Here is a 19,111-nt window from a genome sequence, read left to right on the forward strand (position 1 = left end):
GAGACTGTGTGGCCCACAGGCCTAAAATATGCACACTCTGGTCATTTATGGAAAAAGTTAGTGAATTTCTGAAATAAATTATCATCAAATCCCAGCCTTCCCAGAGTGAAGGGGGTGTTATTAATTTCACTGTGGCCGGCACAGTGTCTCATGCCTATAATCCCAGCACTTTAGGAAGCAGAGGTGGTAGGATCACTTGAGGTCAGGAGTTTGAGACCAGCCTGGCCAACATGGCAAAACCCTGCCTCTACCAAAAAATACAAAAATTAGCCAGGCATGGTGGTGGGCGCCTGTAGTCACAGCTACTCGAGAGGCTAAGGCAGGAGAATTGCTTGAACCCAGGAGGCGGAGGTTGCAGTGAACCAAGATTGCACCACTGCACTCCAGCCTGGATGACGGAGTGAGACTGTGTCTCAAAAATAATACTAATTATTATTATTATTATTTCACTGTGATAACAAGTGTAATTAGATTAGTGGTTCTTGATCCTTAAGACGTAGTTAGAATCGCCTGAAAGATTTTCTAAAAATCAAAGCTCTCATGGCTTAGCCCAGATCAACTAAATTCATCCTCACAATTAGCTGCTATAATGATTAACATGCCCATTTTGGAGATGGGAACACGGAGGCTCAGAGAGATGATCTACTTGTCAGGATCACCCAGCTAGTCAGTGCTGGGGCTGGGATTTGGACCTGGGCAGTTGAATGCCACAGGCTCGGCTTCTTACCACTATGTGGGTGTTTTCCAGGTACACAGTTTGCCCAGATTCTTCATTGCAACAAGGGAGAGGGTGTCTTGGCCCGTGGCGTAAAAGAAGGATGGGGTGGAGGGGGAAGCCCAGGTAACTTGAGCTTGGTAAGTCTCATCGTGCAATGGTGCTTGAAATGTTGCTATTTTCCAGCTTGATCAAAATGCTGTCATGCTTATTACCTGGGACTTTCTGCATGAGGACAAGGACCTGGTCTGTTAGAGCAGGAGTCCTCAACCCCCAGGCCACAGACTGGTACCAGTCTGCAGCCTCTTAGGAACTGGGCCATACAGCAGGAGGTGAGCGCAGGGCAGGTGAGCAGAGTGTCATCTGTGTTTACAGCCATTCCCCATCACTCCCATCACCGCCTGAGCTCCACCTCCTGCCAAATCAGCAGCAGCAATAGATTCTCATAGGAGCATGAACACTTGTGAACTGTGCATGTGAGGAATCTGGGTTGCGTGTTCCTTATAAGAATCTAATGCCTGATGATCTCTGTCTCCCATCACCCGCTTTGGGGCCATCTAGTTGATGGAAAGCAAGCTCAGGGCTCCCACTGGTTCTACGTTATGGTGAGTTGTATAATTATTTCATTATATAGTACAATGTAATAATAATAAAGGGCACAATAAATGGAATGTGTTTGAATCATCCCAAAACCACGCGCCTCACCCCGGTCCGTGGGAAAACTGTCTTCCACAAAACCAGTCCCTGGTGCCAAAAAGCTTGGGGACCACTGTGTTAGAGTGTTCCCTGTTGTACACCCAGGATGGTACAAAGTGGGTGCTCAGTGAGTGGTCGCTGAATGGCTAGCAGAAAGAAGAGCAGCACGGTGCCAGTTTCCAAGTGACACGCAGATGCCGTGATCTGCACGTGTCATCCATTGCCCGCAGCCCCCATCTCCCCCTAGTGCTGATGCTGGCTTGCCATTATGGGCCGGGGTGGCCCCCACATCCCCCATCCCTCCCACACCCCTCCTGCCAGACTCAGCACTCACCGCTTCCAGAGGAACTTGAGTCTACGGCACCAGGGTCAACTTCTTCCAGGCAGAGGAAGGTGACCAGACGGTCAAAGGACACCCGGGCCTAGGAAAACCGAAGCCGCAGGTCACCCAGCAAGAAGAGCAAAGAACTCGGGTTTTGGGTGTTGGTGTCTCAAGATGTGTGGCAACAGCTTCCTGTCTACCAAGCTCTGTGCATAGGAGGCATGAGGACAAAGCTTTCTAGTTCATGGGAAACGATGCAACCCGAGTGGTGACCTTGATGGTGGTGATCTCCCACCTCTGCGATCCTACAAATCAGTGACACCGAAGCAAGCCAGCTGCCATTCTGCAGACAAGATCTGGGAAGAGGATGGTGGCTTTTCCAATAAGGTTATCAAGCCATTATGTGGAACAATTTCAAATGTTGTCCTCCTGGGGGTGCTCTCTCCCAGTCACAAACCCATCTTTGGGGTAGAAAGAGACCAGTCGTTAAAATAGAGATTAGGCCAGGTGCAGCGGCTCATGCCTGTAATCCCAGCACTTTGGGAAGCCAAGTGCAGGAGGATCACTTGAGGCCAGGAGTTGGAGACCTGGGGAACATAGCAAGACTCTTTGTTTCTACAAAAAATTAAAAAAATTAGCCGGATGTGGTGGCCCATGCCTGTAGTCCCAGCTACTCAGGAGGCTGGGAGGTAGAAGCATCACTTGAGTCCAGGAGTTTGAGCATGCAGTGAGCTGAGATGGTGCCACTGCACTCCAGCCTGGGTGACAGAGTGAGACACTGTCTCAATAAATAAATAAATAAAATAAATAAATAAATAAATAAATAAATAAATAAATAAGGCAGCCAGGCGCGGTGGCTCATGCCTGTAATCCTAGCACTTTGGGAGGCTGAGGTGGGCTTACTACATGAGGTCGGGAGCTCAAGACCAGCCTGGCCTGGCCAACATGGTGAAACCCTGTCTCTACTAAAAACACAATAAATAAATAAATAAGACTGGGTGCAGTGGCTCATGTCTGTAATCAGCACTTTGGGAGGCCAAGGTGGGCAGATCACCTGAGGTCAGCGGTTTAAGACCTGCCTGGCCAACATGGTGAAATCTCATCTCTACTAAAAATACAAAAAAAAAAAAAAAAAATTAGCTGGGCATGGTTGTGCATGCCTGTGGTCCCAGCTACTTGGCAGGCTGGGGCAGGAGAATCACTTGAATCTGCGAGGTAGATCTTGCAGTGAGCCGAGATTGCACCACTGCACTCCAGCCTGGGTGACAGAGTGAGACTCCATCTCAAATAAATAAATAAATAAAAATAAAAAATAAAAAACATGGAGATGGCTCAGGTATGCCGCCGTTTCTTGTTTTCATCATGCTGAAAGGACTACGGATAGCAAAGGAAGAGAAACAAAATCGCTTTGTATAAAAAAGGGAACTGACATGATTGCTTGTATGTGGAATTGCTGGGCAGATGGACAAGTATGCATGTCCTGAGGGTGTGTGTGGAAAGGTCTGCACATTGCCCTCCAAAGGCTGACCCCTTCCAGATGTATTTGCTGTACTCTCTGCCCGCCTCTGTTCTTGCCCCTACCTGCCTCTTTTCCAGCTCCACACCATCCCTCTCCCCCCCACTCTGTCTTCCCTCTCCTCTGCAAATGGCAGGGGTAGGGAAGCTGGAGCCAGGTGTAGCCCACGCACTCTCCCAGGATGGCTCCAGCCCTTGCACCCACCTCACCTGGACGAGGGAGTGGATGGAGAAGGGCAGGAAAGCCTGGGCCTTGTTGAGGATGTTGAGAACTGTGAGAGTCACAAAGGCTTTCTCTGCATCCATAGCATTCTCGGCCACCAGAGTGTGGACAGCAAACACCACCAGTGCGACCTGGGGGGACACATGGGGCAACAGTGAGACACGCAAGCATGGATAGGGCAGCCTGGGCAAGCTGTGGTGCCTACACGGTCCATGTGGCCCACCCGCCATGTCCGCATGTGCTTCCCTCTGTAGATCCCACTCCCAGTCCTGCTAACACATGTCCTCTCCGCAGTCATAAGCTACATAAGGCTCTCTCTAAAGACACAGCGCATTGCTAATGGTGATGAGTGCGCAGCCCCACGGCTCTAGGCGTCACTAGAACCTAGGGGAGAACCTAATGCCTCTAGGTTCCAGGCATCGGGGGACAGCAGAGTTTTTGATCTTGGTAGCCCTGTTGTTCTAGACGTGGTGGAACTTGTGATTCTAGAGTCCCTTGGAAGATGACTCTAAAGTTGCAGGCAGGAGCAGCACTTGAGGGCTCTAGGTGTTGGTGCCATTTGTGGTGCTTTTTTTTTCTTTGAGACGAAGTCTTGCTCTGTCGCCCAGGCTGGAGTACAGTGGCATGATCTCGGCTCACTGCAACCTCTGCCTCCTGGGTTCAAGTGATTCTCCTGCCTCAGACTCCCAAGTAGCTGGGATTACAGGCGCCCGCCACTGCAACCAGCTAATTTTTGTATTTTTAGTAGAGACAGGGTTTCGCCATGTTGGCCAGGCTGGTCTTGAACTCCTGACCTCAGGTGATCCACCCACCTCGGCCTCCCAAAGTATTGGGACGACAGGCATGAGCCACCACACCCAGCCTATGTATCCAATTTTTTAAAACTGTGGTTTAGGAAGGTGGTTCTGACAGCAATATGAAATAAATTACAGAATGGCAGGACAAGGATCACCTCCAGTGACAGGGTGGCTATGGACATCTGCTGGCCAGGATCAGGGAAGTCACTCTGACCCAGGATTCTACCTCTGCCACCCCCCTGCATCTGTACCCTCCTCCCCACATCGGTAGAAGCCTGGAACTCTCTCTGAGAGTTCAGCAGACTTTATCAGCCACTGCCACCTTTGCTAGAATAATATGATTAATTAGTTCTTGTAGAAGACAGCAGGGACCCAGAGAGAACAGGATCCAGAATGAGTGGGTTTTGATGGACAGGGTGGTAGGATCTGGGGGGCTCCACCTACCTCACCCTGCCCCCACCCCCGCACTCCTTCCTCAGTGCTGCTCAGCATAGAGACTAGAGTGACGTCACCAGAAATGTAGACGCTTGGAAGGACACCAGTGACACAGAGAAGAGGAGGCCGGAGGTCCGCAAGGCGCCCAGCTCCTGGCCTCGGATGCCCAGGACTCTTTCCAGAAAGGCTCCCTCCCAGCCATGGAACTTGATGGTCTTCGAGTTCCTGAGGATAGAGCTGGTGAGCCGTGCCCGTGAGTCCTTCTGCCTCATTTGCTCCTCCTGGGATCGGAGGGAAGAAGAGAGATGAAGACAGGGACAGTTGAGAATTCTTCCCTGCACCCTGACAGCCACCCTTCAGCAAATCCCATTCATCTCACCAAACTGCGTCCCAAACCTGTCTGCCTCTCAGCATCTCTGACCCTCACTCCTGGTCCAACCACCATCATCCTGTACCTGGACTTCTGCAGGAGTGCCCCTGGGACAGTGTGCCCCACGGAGGAAGCCTCTGATGCCTGGAGAACAGAGGCAGCCTGAGCCCACCTGGGTATGGCACCATCAGGAAGGCTACCTGGAGGTAGTTGATGCCTGAGCTACGTCTTTTTTTTTTTTTTTTACCTTTTACATTTTTTGTGGAGTTGGGGTCTCGCTATGTTGCCCAGGTTGGCCTCGAGCTCCTGGGCTCAAGTGATCCTCTGCCCTCAGCCTCCTAAAATGCTGGGATTACAGCCTGAGCTAAATCTTAAATGACCAGGAAGTGCGTGCTGAGCAGGCAGAGGATGGGGGGATGGAGCTGGAGAAGAGGGAGGGGAGGGGCTTGAGATGGGGGTGGGGGGTGGGGGCTGGGGGGTAGGGGGGTGGCGGGGGCAGCTAAAACCCAGGCATAGGGAATAGCATGACTCAGAGGACACTCAGTGTGACCAGAGGAGCATGTGGGCAGGGTCACTTGGCACTTTAAAGTCAGGCAGAGGAATTCAGGGTCTCCTGTGCTTCACCATGGGGCGGGGGGCATCATCAGAGGGGCAGCTGCCTGGAGAAGGTTTTACTTTTTGAGACCGAGTCTTGCTCTGTCGCCCAGGCTGGAGTGCAGTGGTGCGGTCTCGGCTCACTGTAACCTCCGCCTCCTGGGTTCAAGCGATTCTCCTGCCTGAGCCTCCCGAGTAGCTGGGATTGCAGGCGCCCGCCACCATGCCTGGCTAAATTTTGTATTTTTTGTGGAGGCAGGGTTATGCCATGTTGGCCAGGCTGGTTTTGAACTCCTGACCTCAGGTGATCTGCCCGCCTCGGCCTCCCAAAGTGCTGGGATTACAGGTGTCAGCCACTGTGCCCGGCCTAGAATGTTTTAGAGGAGGCCACACAGGAGGCTGGAGAAACAGCCCAGGTGACAGACGGACACTGGGACAGCTGGGCCAAGAGAGGAAATCAGCTACTTCCCTCCATCCCCCATCCCTCCCTCTCTCTTTCCCGCCTTTTCTTTCCTTCCTTCCCTATCTCCTTTCTTCCTCTTTCCTTCGCTTTCTTCCTTCCCTCTTTCCTTTTCTTTCCTTCCCTCCCTCCCCGCTTGCTTTCTTCTCTCCCTCATTCCTTCTCTTCCTCCCTCAATTCTTTCCTTCCCTCCTTCCCTGTCCTTCTTCCCTTTTCCTGTCTTTCCTTCCCTCCCTCCTTTTCTCTCCTTCCCCTCCCTCCTTCCTCTCCTCCTTTCCTTCTTCCCTTCCTCTCTCCTTCCCTTCTTCCCTCCCTCCTTTCTTCCATAGTTCACAAACACTTACTGAGAACCTTCTGCCTGCCAAGCACTAACTAGATGCCGAGTTGGCCACAGTCAGTGGCCTGTGCTGTTGCAAACTTCCAGTTAAGGAGAACAAGGCAATCAACCCCTGTCGGGTGCTTCCTGCAGGGCCCTGTAGGATGTGGGAAGTGCTGTGGGGGAAAAAAGCAAAAACAAACCCAGGGCAGGCAAAGGAGAGGCTGCTGCTGGGAGGAGAGGGATGGACGTGCTGTTTCCTTGCTGGAGGGTGGTGAGGGAAGCCGCCCTGACTACAGGGAGGCGACGGAGGGTCTTCGGGAGTGAGGGTGATCCAGGCGGAGGGAACAGCTAAAGCGAAGGCCTGCGGGGATGTGTGAGATCGGGCAGGTTTGAGGATGGGAGATGTGCGGGGAAAGGCAGGGAAGGAGGGGAGACGGGTAGAAGGTGAGGTTGGAAGCAATGAGGCCAGCTCAGGGCGGGCCTGGTGGGCCACTGTGGGGTCTTTGGCTCAGTCTGAGGAAAATGGGGCCGCTGTGGGTCTGAGTAGAGGAGGGATACAACGTATTTGGTTTGCATAGGTCTCCTCTGGCTGGGAGTGGAGAGAGGCTGAGGGCAGAAGCGGGGAGTGAGCCAGGGGCTTGCTGCTGTGACCTGGGTTACAGATCATGGGGTTTGGAGAGCCTATGCTGGGAAGGGTGACATTTTGGATGCATTTTGAAGGTGATGCCAAGCAAATCTGCTGACAGATGGGATGTGAGAGAAAAAGGCATTGAACTGACCCAGGGCCTGTGGCCTGAACACTGGAGGGACGGAGCCACTGTCCATTGAGACGGTAGGGGGAGGGGGTGCAGGTCTGAGTGATGGGCAGCTCACAGATGACAAGAACAAAGCCAGACCCGTGGGCTCGCACTCAGCTCTCCCCTCCCCATCTCCCACACCAGGACCTGTGGCTTCCTCCCTACTTCCTGCCTGGTCCGTCCCTTTCCCAAAAGCCAAACCTGATGGTGGTTCCTTTTCTTGGTGATGAAGAAATTCAGAGGGAGGAGGCTCAGGAAGACAGCGATGGCAGTGAGGGCGGAGGGCCCCAGGAGCTGGGGACAGAAGGGGCAGGATGTCAGGAGATCCCGAGGAGCCCAGCTCTCAGAGGCACGTGAACCAGAGCAACTCCATCTTGAATAGGGGCTGGGTAAAATGAGGCTGAGACCTACTGGGCTGCATTCCCAGACGGTTAAGGTATCGTAAGTCACAGGATGAGATAGGAGGTCGGCACAAGATACAGGTCACAAAGACCTTCCTGATAAAACAGGTTGCAGTAAAGAAGGCGGCCAAATCCCACCAAAACCAAGATGGCTACGAGAGTGACCTCCCGTCATCCTCACTGCTACACTCCACCAGCGCCATGACAGTTTACAAATGCCATGGCAACATCAGGAAGTTACCCTATATGGTCTAAGAAGGAAAGGCATGAATAATCCACCCCTTGTTTAGCATATCATCAAGAAATAACCATAAAAATGGGCAACCAGCAGCCCTCTGGGTTGCTCTCTCTATGGAGTAGCCATTCTTTTAGATCTTTACTTTACTAAAAAACTTGCTTTTGGCGGGGCACGGTGGATCATGCCTGTAATCCCAGCACTTTGGGAGGCCGGAGGCGGGCGGATCACCTGAGGTCAGGAGTTCGAGACCAGCCTGGCCAACATAGTGAAACACAGTCTCTACTAAAAATATAAAAACTAGCCAGGTGTGGTGGTGGGCACCTGTGATCCCAGCTACTCGAGAGGCTGAGGCAGGAGAATAGCTTGAACCCGGGAGGCGGAGCTTACAGTGAGCCACAATCGCACCACTGCACTCCAGCCTGGGTGGCAGAGTGAGACTCCGTCTCAAAAAACAAACAAACAAACACTTGCTTTCACTTTATGGACTCGCCCTGAATTCTTTCTTGCATGAGATCCAAGAACCCTCTCTTGGGATCTGGATCAGGACCCCTTTTCTGTAACATAGCTGCAGATCCTGAAGGTGGTCAGACTTGGGTCCTAAAATGGGGATGTCAGGGAATCTGATAAGGGCAGCCACCAGGTCCCAGGGATCTGTGCTCATGGGGTCTGCTGTGTCAGGAGATGCCTGCTGAAGGTGGGGTCCTTCAATGTCAGGGAGGGAAACAGCCCTCTTACACGATAGGGAGAGAGTTATATTCAAGACAGATTGTGCACACACACGAGTGGGACTGGGGGGTGTTCCCAGCCACAACAGTAAAGTTGAGACCTATGGAATCAGGGGACCTGGTTCAAATCCTGACCCTGAGAGTTTTGGGTGTGGCCTTGGGTCAAGTCACCTCCCTCAGGTGCAATTCTCTTGTCTGCAAAATGGGAATAGAGTTGTTCTCATTTGGCATTTTCTCTTATTGCGTTTAATTATTTTCCTAATCTTCATTTCATCCCTCGCAAGGGTTGTCAGATTTAGTAAATCATCATACAGAATGCCCAGTTACATTTGAAGATAAAGAGTGAATAAGGTTTTAGTCTAAGTCTCGTGAAATATTTGGGACATACACTGAGAAATTCTTCCGTTTGTCTGAAACTCACACTTCACTGAATGTCCTGTGTTTCTCTGGCAACCCTGCTCCCCCACCAACGTGGTGATTTTGGGATAGTTATCTTCCCCCTCTCAGCTTTGGTTTCTATATCTGGAAAATGTGGAAGTGGGGGGTAGAATAAATGATTTTTAAGTTGCTGTGACTTTCTGAGATTTCTGCACAGGTTATTTGGACCCATTCTCTTGACAAGCCCCACCCCAACTCCAGTCTGTGTGCCTCAGTTTCCCGTCTCAGTCCTTAGGAACACTATGTTTATTTATTTATTTATGTATTTATTTTGAGATGGATTCTTGTTCTGTGACCCAGGCTGGAGTGGAGTCTCATGATCTTGGCTCACTGCAACCTCTGCTTCCCAAGCGATTCTCCTGTCTCAGCCTCCTGAGTAGCTGGATTACAGGCGTGTGTCACTCGGCTAATTTTTGTATTTTTAGTAGAGATGGGGTTTCACCACGTTGCCCAGGCTGGTCTCGAACTCCTGGCCTCAAGTGATCCACCCACCTCAGCCTCCCAAAGTGCTGATATTACAGGTTTGAGCCACCCCACCTGGCCTGGGAACACTATTTTCTAACCTTGGGCCAGTTTGTTTCATTTATGCGGCAATGGCGCTACCTAGTGGCTCAATGGAGAAGTGCGCAGAGGGTAAACACCAGCCCACAGCAGGGCTTGGAAAAACACTCAAGGAATGTGAGCAGAAGATGAACATCTCTGTCTGGGGGAAAAATGGTATCATTAAACTGTAGCAACCTCAGTGTCCACTCCTCCTTCACCAAGGCCTCACGGTGATGTTAGGAACTGTCTACCAAGAGGCAGGAAAAGTACACAAGCGAAGTAACATGGTGCATTATCTATGGATACCTTGTTGGTCTCATCTAATTTTTTTTTTTTTTTTTTAGAAGGAGTCTCACTCTGTCGTCCAGGCTGCAGTGCAGTGATGTGATCTCAGCTCACTGCAACCTCCACCTCCCGGGTTCAAGTGATTCTCCTGCCTCAGCCTCTCTAGTAGCTGGGATTACAAGCACATGCCACCATGCCCGGCTAATTTTTATATTTTCAGTAGAGACAGGGTTTTGCCATGTTGGCCAGGCTGGTCTTGAACTCCTGACCTCAAGTGTTCTGCCGGCCTTGACCTCCCAAAGTGCTGGGATTACAGGCGTGAGCCACCGTGCCCCGCCTGGTCTCATCTGATTTTTAGCAACGGTGGGGTCAACCTGATCAATTGCCCTGAATTTTCCCATGTTCTTCCTCTCTCCCTCTCTTTCTTCCTAATGATGACATTTATGTACTGCACATCAAGCTCTGTCTGAGTGCCTTATGTTGTAATTGCTAAGCACCTGCCTATTGTTTGCAAGGCCCTGGAATACAAGGTGAAGACACTGGAAAAAGTCCTGGCCCCTAGCCCTAGCAAAAACAATCATATGCATGAGCATTCGAGTTTTTTTTGGAATATTCAGCAATTACAATCAAAATGCCATTAACAGTTTTTACAAGGCCAGGCACAGTGGCTCATGCCCGTAATCCCAGCACTTTGGGAGGCTGAGGTGGGCAGATCACCTGAGGTCAGGAGTTCAGGACCAGCCCAGCCAACATGGTGAAACCCCATCTCTACTAAAAATACAAAAATCAGCCAGATGTCGTGGTGCACGCCTGTAATCCCAGCTACTCAGGAGGCTGAGGCTGGAGAATTGCTTGAACCTGGGAGGTGGAGGTTGCAGTGAGCCGAAGTTGTGCCATTGCACCAAAGCCTGGGCAACACAGTGAGACTCTGTCTCAAAAAAAAAAAAAAAATCAAAAGGATACTATTTCATGATATATGAAAATGATATGCACTTCAAATGTCAGCATCCATAAATAGAGTTTTATTGGAGGAATGCCATGCCTGTTTGCTTAGTATGGTCTACAGCCACTTCTGCACTCCAAGGGCAGAGATGAATATCTGCAGGAGAGATGGTGTGGCCTCCAGTGTAAAAAGCATCTACTGTCTTATCCTTTATGGAAAAGTAACTAATGATAATATTACAAATACCTACAGGGTGCAGTTGTGTGCCCGGCACCCTTTTAAGTGCTTTCTACATATGGGCTGGTTTAATGCCTCAGCCCCTCTGGGGCAGGAGTGCTACTGTTAATTATGATCCTCACGTTGGAGACAAGAACAGGAGGCACAGAGAGAGTAGGTTCCTTGCACACGGATTCACAACTGGTAAGTGGTCAGAAGCAGGATTTGAGCCTAGGCAGTTCCCGATACAGAGTCTAATTTTATTTTTATTTTTATTTATTTGTTGGAGACAGAGTCTCACTCTGTCACCCAGGCTGGAGTGCAGTGGCAATATCTCAGCTCACTGCAACTTCCACCTCCAAGGCTCAAGCGATTCTCCTGCCTCACCCTCCTGAGTGGATGGGGTTATAGGCACCCACCACTATGCCCGGCTAATTTTTGTATCTTTCAGCAGAGATGGGGTTGGCCAGGCTGGTCTGGAACTCCTGGCCTCAAGTGATCCACCCATCTCAGCCCCCCAAATTGCTGAGATTATAGGCATGAGCCACTGTGCCTGGCCCAGAGTCTGATTTTAATTTAAAAAAAGAAAATCCTATACCACAACGTTAAAGGAATGAAGTTGGAAAGTAAATGTTTTGTTTGTTTTGTTTGGTTGTTTCCTGATGGCTACTTTGTGTTTTTTGAACACTAAGTAGCAATTTTTTCCCCCTAAAAGTTCTCCTCTTGTGTTTTGTGGACAGTGGCTATGGTGGTGCCCCAGGGTTACTGGTAACTTCAAAACATGGTTAACTTGCCTACTGGGTACCCTAATAGCACATGGGGAAGTATCAACGTCATCGTCATCATCATCATCATCTTTCTACAGAGGAAACTGAGGCCCAGAGAGGGTGAACTTCCTGCCCAAGGTCAAGTGAAGGTCATCCTTATTGAGGACTTTTCCCATCATGTCAGACAATAGTAGGCAAATTGAGACAGGATTGGAGGAGGAGGAGAAGGAGGAGATGGGGGTGGAAGGGGAGGAGAAAAAGGAGGAGAGGAAGAAGAAAGGGAAGAGAAGGAGAGGGAAGAGGAGAGGGAAGAGAGGGAAGAGGAGAGGAAGAGGAGAGGGAAGAGGAGAGGGAAGAGGAGAGGGAAGAGGAGAGGGAAGAGAGGGAAGAGGAGAGGGAAGAGGAGAGGGAAGAGGAGAGGGAAGAGGAGAGGGAAGAGAGGGAAGAGGAGAGGGAAGAGGAGAGGGAAGAGAGGGAAGAGGAGAGGGAAGAGGAGAGGGAAGAGGAGAGGGAAGAGGAGAGGGAAGAGGAGAGGGAAGAGAGGGAGGACGGTAGAGGAGAAGAGGGGAGAAGGGAAGAAGTGGGAGGGAAGATGACAGGGAGCAGAAAGGAAGAAGAAGGTGGAACAGGAGAGAGGAAGAGGAGGAGGAGGGGGAAGGAGGAAAAGGAAGGGGTGCAGGAAGAGGAGGGGGTGCGTGGGCAGAAGGTGGGAGAGATGCAGGAGGAGGGAGGGTGCAGGGAGGGGTGCAAGAGGAGGGGGGCCGGAGGAGGAGGCTGGGGCAGGGGGAGAGGGGAGGAAGCCTTATAAGCTTCTACACCGGGAATGGAATCCAGGGTGATGAGGGCAGAACAAGGGTAAAACCTTTCATGTGCCTCTCTGACACCAACCCGGTTCTCCCACAGCCTCAGACTTGCCCTAACCCTGGGGTCACAGTGGTCCTCTTCCAGCCTCTTGAATGCTAAGTCAGGAGGGGGAAGGGTGGGAGAGGGGAGGAGGAGGGGGAGAAGGAGGGGTGGGGGACTCCATTCAAATCCCGTCTTCCTCCTGTCGCATACCTGCCAGAGATAGACGAAGCAGACCACGATCCAGACGAGAGGCAGCCACAGCCCGTTGAGGTAGAGGACGCTCTCGGTCAGCCGCTGCACATCCACGGACACCAGGTTGACCACATCACCCACCGCACTGGCCTTTCTGGAGCCACTGGACAGAGCCAGGACCTGGCGGGTGGGCAGAAGGAGAGAAGTAAAGTGGGGAGGCCGGGGCAGAGGGATGCCCCAGGTGGCTTCTCCACCCAGTGAGCCCCACTTCACGCGTCTGCGAGGTGGGTGAGTAAAGTCTCTTAGGCCAACCTCTCAGGGCTCTTTGAGGATCCACAGAGATGACAAAAATGAAAATCCTCCAAGATCCCTAAAGCACGGGAGGCATAATAATGAATAACATGCACGAAAACACCAGATTAACACAGATAACGGTGGTCATCTGCCCAGTGCTCACCATGTCGCAGGCACTGTGCTAAATGAACAGCCTTATCCTTCCCCGGGGTGCTCACAGCCATGAATGGTACCAAGCAGGCACTACCATATTCATTCCCTCTAATGCCAGGCCAGGTGCAGTGGCCTCTGCCTGTAATCCCACCACTCTGGGAGGCTGAGGTGGGAGGATTGCTTGATCCCAGGAGTTTGAAACCAGCCCGGGCGACATAGTAATACCCAAGCTCTACAAAATACTTTTAAAAATTAGCCAGGGGGCCGGGTGCGGTGCCTCATGCCTGTAATCCCAGCACTTTGGGAGGCCGAGGTGGACAGATCACCTGAGGTCAGGAGGTGGAGACCAGCCTGGCCAACATGGTGAAACCCTGTCTCTACCAAAAATACAAAAATTAGCCGGGCATGGTGGCAGGCACCTGTAATCCCAGCTACTTGGGAGGCTGAGGCAAGAGAATCGCTTAAACCCAGGAGGCAGAGGTTGCAGTGAGCCCAGATCAAGCCATTGCATTCCAGTCTGGGCAACAAGAGCAAAATCCATTTCGGGGGAAAAAAAAAGAAAAAATTAGCCAGGCATGGTTGTGGTGTGCCTGTGGTCCTAGCTAGCTACTGGGGAGGCTGAGGAGGGAGGATTAATTGAGTACAGGAGGTTGAGGCTGCAGTGAGCCATGTTGGTGCCACTGCACTCTAGCCCGGGCAACAGAGCAAGACCCTGTCTTTAAAAAAAATTCTATGGATAAATTGCTCTCTATTATTCTCTCACCAAGGAAAATACCACTTCCAGTTAAATTAAGACATGTAAGAGACATCTCGATTTGGGAAGTATTAGAGTGAAAAAAAAATGTGAGACTAGAATCAATGAAATGAACATTTACTAACCCCATCCTATGGCTAAAGAAACCGAGGCAGAGAGAAGTTGAGCAACTTGCCCAAAGTCACAGGCCTTGTAAGCACCTACACAAGGAATGGAATCCAGGGTAACGAAGGCATGACAAGGGTGAGACCTTTCACGTGCTTCTGTGACACCAACCTGGTTCTCTGGCAGCCTCACATCTGCCTTAACCCTGGGGTCACAGTGGACCTCTTCCAGCCTGTTGAATGCTAAATTCCACATGCAGCCCTCCCTTTGTGACTGCGTGAGGGAGTGAAGAAGTGATCCAGGAATGACTGGACATAGAAATTCTCCACTTAGGAAGTCTTTGAAGAGTGCCCACTGTGTGACTCACACTGAGCTGGGAACTGAAAATACAGCTGTGAACAACAGAGATGAGGCTTGCTCCCCCGGGACTGGAGTTTGAGGTGGGGAACAAGGCTCTATAATAAAGATTTATATAACTGGCCAGGCACAGTGGCTCACACCTGTAATCCCAGCACTTTGGGAGGCTGAGGCGGGTGGATTGCTTGAGGCCGGGAGTTCGAGATCAGCCTGGCCAATATGGCAAAACCCCATCTCTAGTAAAAATACAAAAATTAACTGGGCATGCTGGTGGGCGCCTGTAATCCCAGCTACTTGGGAGGGTGAGGCAGGACAATTGCTTGAACCCAGGAGGCAGAGGTTGCAGTGAGCCAAGATTGCACCACTGCACTACAGCCTGGGTGACAGAGTGAGACTCTGTCTCAAAAAAATAAGACAAAACAAAAATATTTCTATAACTCATGCTTTAATGGCAGTTATGATGAGTAACATAAAAAAGTAGCCCAGGCTGAGCGTGTTGGCTCATGTCTGTAATCCCAGCACTTTGGGAGGCTGAGGTGGGTGGATCACCTGAGGTCAGGAGTTCGATACCAGCTTGGCCAACATGGTGAAACCCTGTCTACTAAAAATACAAAATTAGCCGGGCATGGTGGCGCACACCTGTAATCCCAGCTACTCAGGAAGCTGAGACAGGAGAATCACTTGAACCCAGGGGGCGGAGGTTGTAGTGAGCCGAGACTGTGCCACTGCACTCCAGCCTGGGCAACAAGAGCGAAACTCTGTCAGAAAAAAAAAAAAAAAAAAAAAGCCCAGAGGTTAGAGAGGAGGGATCTGATCTCATCAGGAGATCAAAGAAGGCCTCCTGGCGGGTGGGTGGGGAATAGGAAGATCAATGCCTGCTCACCAGGCGGCCTTCCTCTTAGGCTCAAGGAAATGTGGACTCTTAAGACAGGATAGGGCACACCCAGCTCTGGCAGGCTCAGGGGAACAGGAGCCTGGGACGCAGCACTCTGGCAGGACAGCATCAAGAGCTGCCCTCTTGGCCACCTAGGAGCTGTCCCCTCTGTCCCCTCCTCCCCTAGGTGACAGCTCAGGTGTCAGGGAATGACACTTACATGGGACGGGACCTGCCCTGGCTCAGATGCTCCATACCCCACAGGAGCCAATAGCTCTTGGGGCAGCAGTCCAGGGACTTAGCTTCCAGAGTCCTGGGAAGGGACAAGAGCCACTGCACAGAGAGAAGTCTAAAGCTATGGCCTCCAACCAGGTATTCACAGTCAATGGACAGAACTTCCAGCCCAGATGCAATTTGGGTTTTTTTGTTTTGTTTTGTTTTTCTTCTGAGACGAGGTCTCGCTCTGTTACCCAGGCTGCGCTGCAGTGGCATGATCTCAGTTCACTGCAACCTCCACCTCCCGGGTTCAAGCGATTCTCCTGTCTCAGCTTCCCGAGTAGCTGGAATTACAGGCACGCGCCACCATGCCTGGCTAATTTTTGTATTTTTAGTAGAGATGGGGTTTCGCCATGTTGGCCAGGCTGGTCTTGAACTCCTGACCTCCAGTGATCCTCCTGTCTCAGCCTCCCAAATTGCTGGAATTACAGGCGTGCACCACTGTGCCCAGCCTAGGGGTCATTTTTACCTCAAGCAGTATTGTCTGGGAACACAGCTGACAGGCCACCTTATCAGAAGGTTAATCCTTTATCCTCAAGGGGGAATGAGTGGAAGTTAAAATTAGGCTCAAAAATTAAAATTAGATTAGAGGGAGTGGAAACGGTGTCTAGGCAGTGAGAATAACTGCAAAGGCCCCAGGGTGGGTGGGTGCCTGGAGTGTTTGCGGAACTGAAAGGAGACCTGTGTGGCTGGAGGAGAGTGAGCATGGGAGGAGGTGATGGGATGAGGTCAGAGACACCCTAGGGACAGATCACACAAGACCTTACAGGAATAACTAAGGAGCTGAGGCAGATCACTTGAGGCTAGGAGTTCGAGACCAGCCTGACCAACATGGCAAAACCTTGTCTCTACCAAAAATATAAAAATTAGCTGGGTGTGGTGACACGTATCTATAGTCCCAGTTACTCAGGAGGCTGAGGCAGGAGAATCACTTGAACCCGGGAGGCGGAGGTTGCAGTGAGCCAAGATTGCACCACTGCACTCCAGCCTGGGTGACAGAGCAAGACTCCGTCTCAAAAAAATAAATACATATAATACAGAGAAATAACTAAGGAAGTGAGAATGTATGGTGAGTGACTCTAATAAGCAAGGACTGAATGCGTTCTCAGCTGCTGATAACATTACTGCCTGCTCAGTGATACTGCTTTTCCTGGCTGGGAAGACCTGCCCTTGTCCCCCAGGGCTCACCTTTCTGTACACCAGGCCAGTGATGGCCGACCGCAGCCTCATCTGCAGCACCTTGAGCCTGTACATGTTCTGCTGCTCAAACAGCGTTTGCAGGCAGGCCGAGAGGAACATCAGCACGGCGAGGAGGTAGCCCTTCCAGGCTGGAGGCTTGGGATCACCAATAAACTCCAGGAAAAGGCTTGCAGGGGAAGGAGGGAGAAGGTACAGCTGGTGAGAGGAGGTGCCTAAGGATGTTGCCTTTGCCCAAACCAGTCCAGATGTGGAGGATCAGTCGGCCCAAACTAGTCCAGGTGTGGAGGATCAGTCAGTGTGTTTTTTTTTGCAATAATGGTCTCCATTATTTCCCCCACTGTCCATACTCCTTTTCAATCTGACTGCAGCTCCTCAAGATCAAGAGGTGGAGTTTTTGTTCCCACTTGTTATAGGCTAAATTGTGTCCTCACAAACTTTATATGTTGAAGCCCCGACCCCCCAGTACCTCTGAATGTGACTGTATTTGGAAATAGGGTCTTTAAAGAGGCAATGAAGTTAAAAATGAGGTCATTAGGCTGGGCCCTAATCCAATCTGACTGGGGTCCTTTTAAGAAGAGGAAATGTAGACACACAAGGAGACACCAGGGGGCGCAAACAGAGGAAAGACCATATGGGGACACAGGGAGGAGGTGGCCAACTGCAAACCAAGGACAGAGGCCTCAGATGGAACCACCTTGCAGATACTAATCTCGAACTTCCAGCTTCGAGAATCATGATAAAATACATTTCTGTTGTTCAAGCCACTCAGTCTCAGTCTGTGAAGCTTTGTTATGTCAGCTGAGCAGACACCACTTGAATCTGGGCTGGCTACAAAACCGGCTTTGGCCAACAGAGTACAGTGGAGGTAAAGCCATGCTGGCTCTGAGCCTAGGCCTCAAGAGAAAATGTGGTTTTTGGTCTATTTCTTAGAACCCTCCCAAGCACCCACATGAACAAGTCTGAGCTAGCCTTTTGGAGGATGGGGACCCACATGGAGCAGAGACAGCCATCCCAGTCTCAGATACACAACTGCAGGCACATGAGAAAACCCAGCCAAGAAAAGAACCACCCAGCTGAGCCCAGCCCACATTACTGACCCACATTACCATGAACTAAATAAAAGAATGTTTGTCATTTTAAGCCACTCACTTTTGGGGCATTTTACAGCAAAAACTAATTGATGCAGTCAAATAAGAGCTTGCTTATTTGCCCTTCTGGGGGTCAGTCACTTTCTCATTAATCCATTTCCCTTCCTCAGTATCCTTCTCACCCACCATCCAGTGTCCCGAGCACCAGATGTATAGGCAGAGGCAGGAGAGCTGAAGCCCCCTGGCCCTGGAAGGATGCCACTAAGAGACCACCCACCTTAGCAGGGCACTTGAGGTCTGGGACTCACCTGAGCAGCTTGGGGACAGTGAACCTGAAGACATCACTGATGATGAGGCTGAGGGTCCCCAGGAGGAAGGTAGAATGGAACACCTGCCAGATGGCCTTCAGCAGTGGGCGCCACTGGCTCCCTTCTTGCCGTAGGAAGGGCTCGGTCTCTGGAGCCTCCATGCCACTGCCGCCTTTCCTTTTAAATGCTATTGCCTTGTTGTGCCTGAGGGGAAGGGAGAAATTAGCTCTGGGTCCCATTTTATACTCTCAGCCGCCAGCGGCAGGGCCAGGCATTAAAGGGTTGTTTTCCCAACAGTGGAGATGGGTGGGTGTGGATCTAGCCTGGCTCCCTCACCTGTTCCTCCTTATCACCCTGAGTACCCACTTAAGAGACAATCATGGGAGTTGGGGGGCAGGGCAGGAGGGCACTCTGAGGCCTCTTAGATGGCCATGGGAAAGCACACCTGTTGAGCACCTACTATGTGCCAGGCACTCCCCAGTCATCCTAAGACCGCCTGAGAAGCCAGGTGTTGTTCCCATTTCACAGATGAGAAAACTGGGGCTCAGAGAAGCGAACTTGCCCAAGGGCACACAGCTGAGAAGTAAAAGAACTGGAATTTGATTCCAGCTCTCTGTCTCCAGAGCCCATGCACTTTTCTTTTATCTTTTTTTTTTTTTTTTTTTTTTGAGACGAAGTCTTGCTCTGTCGCCCAGGCTGGAGTGCAGTGGTGTGATCTCGGCTCACTGCAACCTCCACCTCCCAGTTCAAGTGATTCTCCCACCTCAGCCTCTCGAGTAGCTGGGATTACAGGCAAGTGGCACCATACCCAGCTAATTTTTGTATTTTCAGTAGAGAAGGGGTTATGCCATGTTGGCCAGGTTGG

General features: G+C 51.0%; 1 protein-coding gene across 1 annotated transcript in view; it reads right to left on the reverse strand.

Moving 5' to 3' along the window:
• LOC117978141 (ATP-binding cassette sub-family C member 6) overlaps positions 1 to 19,111 on the reverse strand; it is a 41,833-nt gene that overhangs the window by 12,526 nt on the left and 10,196 nt on the right. Inside the window, exons 4-10 of the mRNA XM_055100261.2 lie at positions 18,247 to 18,450; positions 16,839 to 17,016; positions 12,856 to 13,017; positions 7,445 to 7,537; positions 4,781 to 4,984; positions 3,459 to 3,602; positions 1,746 to 1,833 (exon numbers count right to left, since the gene is read on the reverse strand). Of these exons, the coding sequence (XP_054956236.2) occupies positions 1,746 to 1,833; positions 3,459 to 3,602; positions 4,781 to 4,984; positions 7,445 to 7,537; positions 12,856 to 13,017; positions 16,839 to 17,016; positions 18,247 to 18,450 (1,073 nt within the window). The remainder of the gene's footprint in view (positions 1 to 1,745; positions 1,834 to 3,458; positions 3,603 to 4,780; positions 4,985 to 7,444; positions 7,538 to 12,855; positions 13,018 to 16,838; positions 17,017 to 18,246; positions 18,451 to 19,111) is intronic.

This window comes from Pan paniscus, chromosome 18 (assembly GCF_029289425.2).
Source record: "Pan paniscus chromosome 18, NHGRI_mPanPan1-v2.0_pri, whole genome shotgun sequence".
In the NCBI taxonomy this organism is placed as follows: Eukaryota; Metazoa; Chordata; class Mammalia; order Primates; family Hominidae; genus Pan; species Pan paniscus.